The sequence below is a fragment of the Gymnogyps californianus genome, chromosome 2 (assembly GCF_018139145.2).
Source record: "Gymnogyps californianus isolate 813 chromosome 2, ASM1813914v2, whole genome shotgun sequence".
NCBI classification, from domain to species: Eukaryota; Metazoa; Chordata; class Aves; order Accipitriformes; family Cathartidae; genus Gymnogyps; species Gymnogyps californianus.
Genome location: NC_059472.1, coordinates 125420745 through 125433379, shown reverse-complemented (window position 1 = coordinate 125433379; position 12635 = coordinate 125420745). Strand labels below are relative to the sequence as shown.

Here is a 12635-nt window from a genome sequence, read left to right as displayed (position 1 = left end):
TCCTAAAATCAATAATCCTGTTTTTCAGCATTAAACCATAGAAAATCCAATAGTGCTGTGCTGATGACCCAAACAGTAGTCTAGTTTTACAAAATTTAGCAACTTAATCTGTCATCAGCTTTATTGATTTTGTTTTACAGAATTACATGCATGAATCTCCCCAGCCTTCCACATATACACAATCCTCCCCACTGCCTGGTAATGCATTTATGGGAAAGCAGCTTTTCTAAACTTCAGCGATTTGGGGAGGTAATTTCTATTGAGTTCAACAGGTGGGAAAGTTCAAAATAATATAATCAGCAAAAAGAACACTGCTTACATATTATCGATAAGCTAATTGCTTTGCTATTCTGCTTTGTTATCTTTTATGTTTCAGTAATGAAGTACTTTTAGAAGTGTATCTTTTTCAACAACAGACTGAGTAAGGAGGGGTTTTTGCTCGTTTTGGCTCACCTACGAGCTTTGAACACATCAATGCCACTACAAGAAAAACTGTATGATCTTATAATTGCTTAATGCACCCCAAACCTCAATACGGTTAATATACCTTGTTTAATCAGCCATTCTTTTTTCATCTAAAAGAAATTATTTTATTTTTAACTTATATTAGCTGCTATTTGTTTTTTACTAGGCAAAGTACGTTTTTTCTTTACAGCACAGCTAAAATATGGTAAAACTTGTGAAGTGAGTAACAAGAAGATATCCCTCTTTAATGTCTGTTCTTATGTATTAGGAAGCATTATTACTGATTTGATAATGAGGTCTTAGTTTTCTTATGTCACTCATTTTAAACAATCTACAGGATTGCCAAAATTACCATGCAGGTTGGCCTTTTTCATCTAGGATCTTAAGTATACATCTAACAACCTTGATGAACATACACCTAAATGGTCCTCAAAAGTTCAGTGAAATAGGTAAGAACTGGGCATGACATGTACATATTTCTCCCCATCCGATATTGTTTAATGTTTCAGTCTAACGCAAGAGCCGACGGAGAAATGTTCTCCCTTCCAACATACAACCGTAACTAACCTATCTAAATAAGAACCATTGCCAATTAGTATCTAATGTGCAGGCTAACAGAATTCAGGATAAGTGCTTCTGAGGATCAGAGAAGTTAAAATTCATGCTTGGATTATTTTTTTTTTCCCCTCTAACTATAAAAGAACCATCTTTAATGCACATTTCTTACTAACTTGCTCACAAAATAATGATACATTTGATAAGTCAAAATGAACTCTATCAAGATGAATTCTACTGAAGTCAGTAAGTTGCTTCCAAAATGAACTTATTCTGCTAAAACTCTGACAATTTAAACTAACATCTTACTTCATTAAGAGCACTAATAGTTACAGAAATCCCAGAATTAAAACACAAATGAACTCTCATTCGCCATGCTGTTTTTACCAAAGATCTAACTCAACAAATAGCATTGTGAAATACAATGTGAAAAAGCACACAATAAAAGTTAATCTTCATTTTAGCTCAGGCCCATGATTTAGATTTTACAAACAGTGATTTTGTCTGTGATAAAAAGCATGTCTTTGGCAAGATCCGATTTTTCAAGAATGGATGTTCAGCACTTCATAAAAACATGCCCGTGTTTCCTAAGAGACTCTTCAATAGTTGTTTACACAGAAACCCCCAAACCATACCCATTTATGTGATCGGTTGGTAATACTGTAGTACATACAAATGTAACACATACAACCTGCCGAGCTTACTTCTCCACACTCCCCAGAAAGGAAACATTCCACAAGTGCAATATGTGCGTTGTTCATTTACCACAAAACAATCTCCTCTACAGCTAACAGGAATTTATGTGAGAGCTTGCACAGAGGTGAGGCTGCGTTTTACAGGTTAGCAGAGCAGGATACCTAGATACTTTTACACCACCCAGAAAAGCTTTGGAGAACTAGGCTTTAAATTCTTAGTGTGAATTTTTCCCCATGTGGCTTTGTTTTGCCGGATGAGTCAAAATTCCTACGAATTTTCTCTTCTCTTGTTCTTTCCCTCCCGATTTGATTTAGGTTTGTTACTGAAAAACTAAACAGAATTCAGACCATGTGTAGACAGAGCCATCCCAGCCAGGATGGCACCTGAGGATATGGTAACTCGATGTGGCACAGCCTGTGGCTTACTTTCTGTTCCAAAATAAATCCCTCAAACATTTCTTATTTTCTATTGCTATGTCAATAATGCTTAGAAATGTGTCATATGTACTACTTTTGTCAGAATTACTGTAATACTGCAAGGAAATTAAATTCCATGAAACTGTGAAGAATGAGGAGAGAAAGAAAAACGCATGAGAGCCTTTTCTGACAAAAAAAAAGAATTATAAACACTGCCAGGGAATGGGGGTTCCTTACCTGTACTGTGCTAACATTAAAGAGGTTTATAGCAGTGCAGATTGTTGTTCCCTTGGAAACAAATCAGTTCAAAAAACACAGCAAAGATTTAACATCCTTATTAAAACTGAAATATTCCTAAAATATTTTCATTTTAATCTCTCAGGGTCCAATCCTGCAGGTCCCTTTCATGTATCACTTTGAATTAAATCATCTGATAAGACAATCAGATGGGGTCTTTATCGAAAGTCTGAAAGTGGAGTAGAAAATAATATTAACAGCTTTTCTTTGTCTTGTATTCTGATTTGAATATTAGAGTCTCTAAATCATGTCATGTTGAGCTTTCATTGCCTTCAGCAATGTAGTATGGCACTTGGAATTTTATTAGTTCACAAGTGTCTGATTATGTGAACACATGGAAATTAATCACTAACAGAATAAAACCTCTGGTGCGAGCAAACAAGCCAGTGATAAAACAGAAACTTTGATACTGCAGCAAAAGATGATCCAAAGTTTGAACCCTTCACAGTCTGAGGTGTCAGTTCATTGTTAAAAAAGGCAGAAATTACTTGCTGAACATGAGTCTGGAATGCCCCCAAGGTTTTGAAATACTCACCCTGGTGTAAATCAGAAGTCAGTGTAGTGCAGTCAGTGATGTTACACTGGGTGGCCAGAAGTCAGGCCGAAAACGCCTGAAAGGAGGTGTCTGCAGGAGAGACTGCCTTACACTAGACCATGCAGCTCTTCATCAACTCCCGTTTTAAAAATTCTGACTAAAACTTTTAATTATGAACAATCAAATGCCCCCCTAAGCTGCACTTCTCTTGTGACTTAACTCAGTGACAAAACCCACCAAAAGGAACCCACAGAAATGTCAAGGCAAGGCAGTACTCCTGTGGATGATCCTCCCGACGGCACACCCCAACCAACCGAGATCCCCGACACACAAAAAAGAAGTGTCATTCAGCGCAATCCACTCTGTTGTGTACCTCTGCTATCTGCGTGAATGTGCAGGTGGCATATTACCTGCAAGAGTCATATTCTCCTGACTGTTCCCAAACTGTGCACCCCTGGTCTAGAGTCCTGGCTACCTCAATGCTGCAGTTAGGGCCTCTACATGCCACTTCTAAAAGATTCGGCAGTGTCAGTACGTGGGAGGTATTGCAGAGCATTCCAATTAGCCAGGGCAGAGTGCCGCTTCTAAAGGACCAAATGGAAGGATCTTACGTTGGTTGTGTTCACACTTTATGCATACAGATGAATAAAAATCCAGTATTTGGTCAAAAAGTTTTGCACATTTGAACATGTAGTTGCAAGGATTAAACATACCTTTCTGAACTCTTAACAGTTATGTACACTTGCATTACACCAGCTCCTAGTTTTATAATATATATTTTTACATGTTACAAAATAACTGTTATATTTCCTATTTATAGATTTTCTTGTTGCCTGCATTCTCTCAGCCACCTCTGATGAAGGTTATGGGGAAAAAAAAATCAGATCACTGCTCTTCAAGGAGAACACAAATCTGCACTTTCAGGACTCATACCACATAAGATGGGACACATCCCAGACAGTCCCTATCTTTTCGTATCATAAAGAAAATACACTGAAAACTATAACAGCTTTTGAGCAGAAGTACTAATGTGGCTTTTGCAACACACATCATTTGTCAAATACAGCTATCTCTGTGCCCGCATGATGAGTTACCACCTCTCTTTAATGTATGTATTTGCACTACCTTATTCATTCACTTTACGTATTATGATCAGAAACTCAAAATGGTCCCTCAAAAATATGACTACGCAAACTTACTGTTATAGATTAAACTAAGAAAACCTCAAACATCAGAATCCAAAATAATATCGAGCACTTACAGGAACAGAAAACTAACTCTATACAGTATTTATCTTATTTTGAAAACTCTACTTGTGAATAAATCATAAAGTATGTAGAATTATGGAATTGTAGTGCTGTAAAGTTACAATAGCATTTGACAGTTCCTGGAGTATGTCTCAGTAGAATCAAAGACATTAAAAACTGTCATTTTGTCTACAGTATATTTATTATAGCAAGTGATACAGTTGAGGGAAAAAAAGCTGAAGCTTTCTGGCATAAAATAATTTCTTTGGGTTTGCAACAGATGCAGCAAGCTTCAAACTAGGTGCCCCTGGTTTAAACCTGAGGAAAATCTTCCTTACACAATAGCACACCTCTTTTCTCAACATGTATTAAGTTAGTTCTTTCTCTAAAACTGCTTCTCTCACGAAACCCGCTGTACCTCGGTTATGACATGCCACTAAATTTGTACGTGACTCATAAAATGCCAGTGTGATGTGCCTTTTATTGAAACACTTCAGACTCATTAGTCTGTTTGGATAACAAAGAATGTCATAGTTTATATTTAAATGTTCAGATTCACTACAAATCCAGTTCTCTCTGAAAATATTTGACACCTTGAATAAATTTGGTTAAAAGAGAATGGAGCTTGCTCTTTCATGATCAAGACTCTTCCAGGGTTCATGCTTGCTTTTTCTTGCACTAGTTTCCTTGCACTATTCATGACACATGTAGGTAGCACACGGTCTTGTCAGAAAGCATTTGCTCCTTGAGAGGTTTGCCAACAAACTGGCTAACAAAATTCTTGAATAGTGTTTGACAACTTTTAAGATGGTCTGTGAGCAAATATTGCTAAGAGTAATTATAGACCTGTGACCCAGACAACCCAATTTGTTAAGTCTCCCCATATCTCATAATTGGAAGACCCTGTCAGCAGACATCAGTTAATTACACAGCTTATCTCTTGAGAAAGTAACCGCCAATACTTAAAACATGTACCTTTTCTGAGTCATTCCCTACCCCAACTCTGCATGAAAACTTCAAGGTAAAAAGTTCCATTTGTTCAAAAATAAAACCGAGCAGAAAGCTAGCTAATGTAGCTTGACACAACATAATTAACAGACTCTTGGGTGGGACTGTCTGGGTTTGGCAGCCTCCTGACAGCCCTTAGTAAGACGTTAAAGCGATCAACACCTGACATCTGTCAGCAAAGAGGCATTCTGAGGTAAAGAGCAACTAAATCTAAAGAAATCAGGTACTTAGACCAGTTTAACTTTTTCATGAGGTGATATCCTGCCTGACACTGTAATCTTACTTCCTGGAGTGACGCAAGACTTAAGTAAAAGAAAACAACTTGTAGTCCCTCCCTCCCAATATGTAGTAACTATTTTTTAGGCGAAGAACAATGAAGAACTATTTATCCCAGTTTAAAAAGGAATAAAAATAACTTAAGCACTAAATTTGTGCTAATACCTAAGCAACTGTGATTCTTAAAAGGAATTCCTTCAATGCTGTGCTGATGTGAACAAAAAAAGCTACCTGAAAGAAAATGGTTAATTCTCCTGACTACTGAGTCAAAGAATGTTCATAACAAGAAGTCCCATTTATTTGAGTTGTGTATGTGCACTTACTGAGGCTTTGGGGATGGTTAATAATAATAAAGAAGAAAAGGCAAACACCACAGTCACAGGTGAGAGATGAACACCCTGAAAGTAGTAAAAGAATGCTTTCATTTGCCTTTGCATTTTTAATGTATCAAGGACATGCTTTATTTAAAAAGGCCAGATTCAGAAAAGTTTTTTGATCAGCTTATCAAGACCATAGAGAGAGAGACAAATTTTTAACAGGCTAAAGGAATAGATGTTATTTTATATTAGGTATCACACAGAAAACCCCAGTAAGTACTCATCACATTGTCATCAGGGCTCTTCACAAAGCTATTAAATTGAATAAAAAGGAATACTAAAAATCACAATTATCCCTGCTGAAAAAGAAATAATTAAAATTAAAAAAATTGGTAACAAGAAAACACCTCCCACATAATAATGCTTTTACCAATGGCCAAACCCCTGACTATAAACAAAGATGTAACAACCTGGTTTGTTTTTGGTTGTTGTTTTTTTTTTTTTAAATACAGCATTTGCTGTGCTCTGCATAATAATGCCAGTTACCTTTACACTTTTTTTCTTCTTTTTGGTACTCCTGGGCACTTGACATGACTTGAAAGTTTGCTTTTGTACGGCCTGGCTGTAAAATTGTGCTAGTCCAAGGTGAAGCATGTCGACATTGCGAAAGCTGCTGTCCATTCCTCTGGATATCATAATTTTTAGAGCGTCTTTTCCTACCCAAACGGTTTTCCACTATGCCCACTACATTCCATTTCTGATTTCTGTCAGGAAGGTGAATCAGTCTGTCCCATGACAGGAGGCCACGTCCTGGATGTTTGGCAAATACTGCAGGGCTACAAACTGTTGGCATTGCCAAAATCTTGCTCAGGTGTGGAGTTTTGGAAAGCAAGTGGTTCCCCAGCTCTCCCGATGCCGTGGTATTCCCGTGCATCTCCACTTGACCGCACTGATATGATGCAGAGCCTTTCAGCCATGCCCATTCAGCCACCATAGTTCCCCTTCGGTACAAGTAAATATAAAATTTTCCCGTCTGTGAAGCCTGAACAAGTAGGCAGATCTACACGGACAGGCTATTGCTAGATGTAACTTTCACAACATCACGACTACAACATGGGCCTCAGGGCAAGTTACCACCAATTTATTGCCTTGCTCATATGATCATTTGAGGTCTTGTAGGTCGAGGCTGGTCGTGAACAATTTTCAGATACTTAAAACACAAAACATCAAGGATTCAGCCTTGTTTGACTTTGCTCTTATCGTAGGCTGACCTGAGGGACACTCTGTTACCTAAGTGTGACATTCTTATGTGGGCATGCTTAGCAGTTCCGCTTTTGCTACCTACTGCCTTTCTCTAGTTGTGGTCACAGTGGAGTATCAGAGACACTAATTTTATCACAGGAGTATGGACATTTGAGTCCAGTGTACATAATGAACAATACTAAAGCGGCATGATTTGATCTAATTAGTCATAATGATTAAGCAAATTTATTTATTCTTTGATAGAGAAGAAACTGAGATACCACTAGTTGATAAATCTGTAAAACTAAATACAGCCCATTTTCTATTTTTGGGTAGCAAAACTAAATGCTATAAAAACGACACATCAGAGATGATATTCCACATTTAAAGAAATTATTTTATTTTATATTATATGTATCAAAATTCAAATACAAAATAGCTTTCTAACTTGCATATAGAAAAGAGCAAATTCCAGACATTTGATGACTGATATCCACTGTGGTTTTAATCATAGTAAGATTCTGCTATTTTAATGGACCTAAGAGTTAATTTTACATACATTTCACTCAGTAAAGTAATCCATATACGTATTAGTAAGAGCATACTAAGTCAGTAATTTCCTGATAAAAATGATTAAAAATAACTTTGGATTTCAGTTACCAGATCTATCATACTATTGCTGTTTCTGAAAGTTTTGTCTTAAGACTTCTCTTAAGTGGAACACAGGACATATTCAGAAGACTTAATTATGGTTAGTATTAAATACTGTTATCCTATGTTAGTATATCCCTGATAGTATATATAGCTTTCCTCAATATCTTATTTAATTTTAAATGTAAATTAATACCTTTTTTTCTGCTGGGAGTGTAAGCTCACCTGATATTCGAAATTAAAGGTCCATTCCTTCTACTCGCTATATCTCAGCTGGACATCAATAACATGGATTTGTATGAGAAACTACCTGGCATCACAGACTTCAATGCATAGGGCAGGTAAGTTAATTACACAATTTGCACTTACCTACTTACTTCTGGCTTTACAGATCTGCTCCTAGTTCAGACTTGATTTTCTTAGTAAAATTAAAAACTAACTCTAAATGCAGGTAATATGGCAAGAGAATATCACTTGTTAGGAGGATAACCAGATTTAAAATAGAACAGTGAAAGTAACCCAGAAAATACTAGGCAATTTTAAAAAAGTAAAAGAACAGAATATAAAACTTTTTTACATAATTTGAATACTTTTATATCTTCTAGACTTCATAATAAATTTAAGCTCAGAGGGAGAGACTGGATTGTTCTGGTAAGACCCTCTGGGAGCTGCACAGAACTTCCCTGTAAGATCTGAACAGAACTTGGCCACTTTACTCTTCTTGGCACGGAGAGGAACTGTGCACTATAACCCACCCATCCACCAGGCTTTGTGTAACCTCAGACAACATACCCTTCAGTACAAGGCTACTCTCCTCTTCCTTGTCTTCCTTCACGTTCTAGTTACCTCCCTGCATGAATAATATTGCATCTTTATATAAATGCAAGAGTCAGGCATGTGCAATATATATATATATATAAAAAATACAGGCATTTCTATAATTCACTTATAAATGGATACTTCTATGCTTTGTTGATTTCTTGAGCACTCCAATGACCCCACACAATTCTCGACCTTGTTTAAAAAAGTCAATTATATCCTCAGTTACTCAGTTCTTGCTACTAGTCCTGGAAATGAGATCAGTGATTCATAATCCAAGCTGTTCAATCTTGTTAGGCAAAAACTTCTGTATCTTTTTCCCAAATTTATCTTTGATATTAAAGGTCATCTTTGCTGTCTTTTAGCCTAAGAGGATTTGCTTTATCTTTGATTTTAATTAAAAAACATACACTTGCCACAATGGTAAAACTTTTGTTCCCCAAGGATGCAGAGAGGATGTCATAGAAGGCTCACAAGATTTTTAACTTTAGCAAGGAACTCTAAAACCCTCCTTAACATAAAAAATAAAATTAAAACATATTTCCCAATTTCTGTGTTTGCAAAGTATCTGTGGGATTTTAAAATATGATTCTAGACACATTTAAACTATGAGAAGAAACTGTATTATAGCTTCCATCATTTGGAATTTGCCCAGGCAGAGTTTACAAAGGCTAACCTAACATCAAGCAGCTTTATCCTCTCTTTTCCTTTTAGTTCCCTCTGAAATTTGTCTCACTATTTTGACTCCTATGTTAGCAACAGTTTACTTAATTTTACAAGCTTCCACTTTATTTCACAAATTCCCTTCAGTCACCAGGGACATTTTACATTCAAATTTTGCTAGACAAGGATTAAGTTGTAAGGAACTACCACTGAGGGGTCTCATATTTTGTCTCCTTTTCTTAGACTTCCTATACTGTGGCGCAGCAGATATGTATGTCCTAAATTACCATTCAGTTTATTAAAATGTTAAATTACAGTTTCACTACAGGACTACATTATTTATTCTACTCCTTTTGTTCTAACATATCTTGCCTGAATTTTTCAAAAGCTTTTTTCTTTTTTTTTTTTTTTTTTGCAACAGAGAATGCAGTTTAAATCTCCTACATCTGCTCTTGGTTTTGTCAAACCAAAACCCTTGATAAAGGATGATAATATAATTTTGTCTGAGCTTCCTAATTGTAAGAGAAGCATCCCTCTCTCTCCCTCTAGCTATGGTTAAAATGGCTATAATCAAGGCAGAAAGCAGTACAGCCTACTGGGATGAATCACGACTAAAACCACAGGCCCTATCTCAGAGTAAAGAGGGACTAATAAGGAGGACCTAGAGCTCTTCTTGTCAACATAAGTAAAGGAATCATCAAGTAATTTCAGAGATATAAAAGCAGCACATCGTAGCAATAACTGGCATCTGAGCAGTCAGCAGTTCAAAAGGCATTCTCAAGTTCCCATCAGAGTGTCTTTAAAGGTAAGTTTGTTTTATAGAAGCAGAAAAGTTTTAGCAGATGAAGTGCCCACTGAGCTGAACTAAAAGGACAGGCAAGGAGAATCCCTCAGAAGTTGTTTTTTACAGGCCAAGACAAAGACTCGTAATGGGTGACTGTAAAGGTTGGCCTGTTCTCAGATATGCAGTGTTACCTGAATGTCAGTATATAAAGGACTATAAAAACAATGGAACAATTCATTTGCTTTCATCTCAGTTATACGCTTTTTCCCTTACTTCTCTACTAGTATCTGCCAACAGTGGTAAAGGCAGAGATACAAAAAGCCTCTCCCCTCTTTAGTGCATCTCAAGAGAAGGAAGTCATAACTTGTTTCTTCCAGAAAGACGGGCGGTGGTAGCCAGCCAGCCAGGAGGACGGCGTTTCTTGCTGGAATGAGCTGTGTACCTATCCTGAACTTTGACCCTGACAAAAACTCAAGAGTGCACAGCACAGGACCAAAAGGCACACTGAAAAGAGCGCCTGTTCCCTGTGCTCACCACAACAACCCTAGAGGCACCGCATTAAATCCTCCCTGCTGCGCCCCAAGAGCTACACCCATTTTTCCTAGCTTGGGATCTGCCCTGTTACACTCAAGGCTGGCATTTGTATTACCGTTATTACTATTACTGCTTTATACAGCAGTAGCTCCAGTTGACAGCTAGATCCGTTGGTGATGAAAGCTGCTGTGTGACCACACAGACAATCAGTCCCTGCTCCTCAGAGACTACATTGCTCGCACTTTTTGGGGGAGTGCAAACATTTCTGTTTCACCCTCAGCAACAGGCTATCACTTAGTTTTGAGGCAAAAGGTAAATCAACAGTTCTGGGATGTCAGAGGATTGCTATTTTTACAGTTACAAAGACACTTCCTCTCACAACAAAAAGTTATTTTACATTCCAAAACAGCTCACAGCCTGTAAGAATTTCAACTTGTAGCTGATCAGAACAGTAGCAGTAGGTGAATCTATTAGCAGTCTCTGAATTGTCATTAACTTACTTGATTGCAAAACAAAAGATTGACAAAAGCAATTCTTATATAAAGTTTTGCCTCTTCTCGTATTTGAAGTTTACTGAAAACAGAGCAGCAAGAGCAACAGCACTTTACTGACTGTTTTTTTAAACACTGAAGTATGCAAGCATCTAAGGACATTGAAGTGGGTTGGCTTCAGAGAGATCAGCTAAGGCAAATGTAATCAGGATTAGGACTGAGGGGTGCATAGTAGGTTGATCAAGCAGCCTAGCTTTGTATGGACCCAGGCCAGTAACACTAGATGATTTTTACTTAATGACTTAAGAAAAAAAAGCAAGCAAGCTACAATGAAAGGACATCTCCCCAGAAAAACTAAAACCCAATTCACATTTTGTACAAGCATTTTAAAGCACACAAAGTAACTGTAAGTAAAAGCATGTAAAGTTTTCACGTGCGTTTGTGCTGGGAATGATAAAACTATCTGTGCCAGACAAGGCTAAGGTTTCATTTCTTCTCATTAATGTTGCAGCCAGTTCACAGCATTTTCTTTTCTTTCCTTTATTTTGCTTCTCCTCTCCTCTTCCCCTCTCCTTTCTCTTTTCCCTTCCTTCCCTTTTCTCCCAAATAACACCATAGCATCTTCTTCTTATTCTTCCTTATCAAACAGGGAAATACTTCACAATTGAGTTTCTCAACTTTTAAACTAGGTTCGTGTGATCCTTGAATAAGCAGGATGGAGCACGCACAGCTAATCCAGACTAGCCAGATTCTTCTTTATAAATATGCAAACCCTGCCTTCATATAATGTGCTAAATAAAACCTTTGAGAACATGTGATTTCTTTCCTAAATTTTAAAATGTAAAAATGACAGTGACTATAAGAAAAAATTGTACAATGAGAGAAAAGGACTCTAGCAGGTGGAACTAGTCTACTGAAACCACTAGGTGGTTTCCAGCATTTCAGAAACATGTGGGTATGTGTATGCTTGTGGAAATAAACAGAGCCAGGATTATTTAATCCAGGATTGTTGTACTGCTACTCGCTTTAACAATGGCAATATTATAAAATATTGAAATACTACATTTTAGAATATGGCTTTCAATATAAATTAAATTTCAGTATTTTCAAACAATCTTTTGGACAAAGATTACATCATCATGAAAGAAGAGTGCAGAGATATTACAATAAACTTTGTAGAGAGTTTTTAATGTGTAAGAAAAGGTAACATTAAGAAACTTGCAATATACAGTGTAATAGCTTTATCCTTGTTCTTGCTGACAGATACCTTAATGAGCTCCTCAGTGTGAACCAGTGTAATCACTTTTTAAAAACACACTGAATTTCTATTAACTGTTAAAGTAATACTAGACATATACTTACTCATCAAGAACCTGGGCTTGACACTATGCTCAAATTTCTAAAATAAGAAAAAATCAATCAGAGAAAAAGAATATCCAGAAGAACGTGACAGCTCATCTGTAAGTTAACCAGAGGCAGGTTCTGAGCACAGAGAAGCAAATGGTTCAGGGTTTTGGTATGTAAAGAGCTATCCAAAACCCTCTCCTTAGAGAAATGAACAGGAGTTGTGTACCTGAATATGGAATCTTGTGACAGCTACAGATACAATAAAAATACTGAAAGAAACGAATGACCAAAG

General features: G+C 37.0%; 1 protein-coding gene across 2 annotated transcripts in view; it reads right to left on the bottom strand.

The window, feature by feature from the left end:
• Positions 1 to 6806, bottom strand: part of THRB (thyroid hormone receptor beta) — a 36195-nt gene extending 29389 nt beyond the window's left edge. The window contains exon 1 of one of the 2 annotated variants that reach the window (XM_050890982.1): positions 6359 to 6806. In XM_050890982.1, coding sequence (XP_050746939.1) covers positions 6359 to 6806 — 448 coding nt within the window. The remainder of the gene's footprint in view (positions 1 to 6358) is intronic. The other variant, XM_050890984.1, reaches the window with a different exon arrangement.
• Positions 6807 to 12635: the final 5829 nt, after the last annotated feature.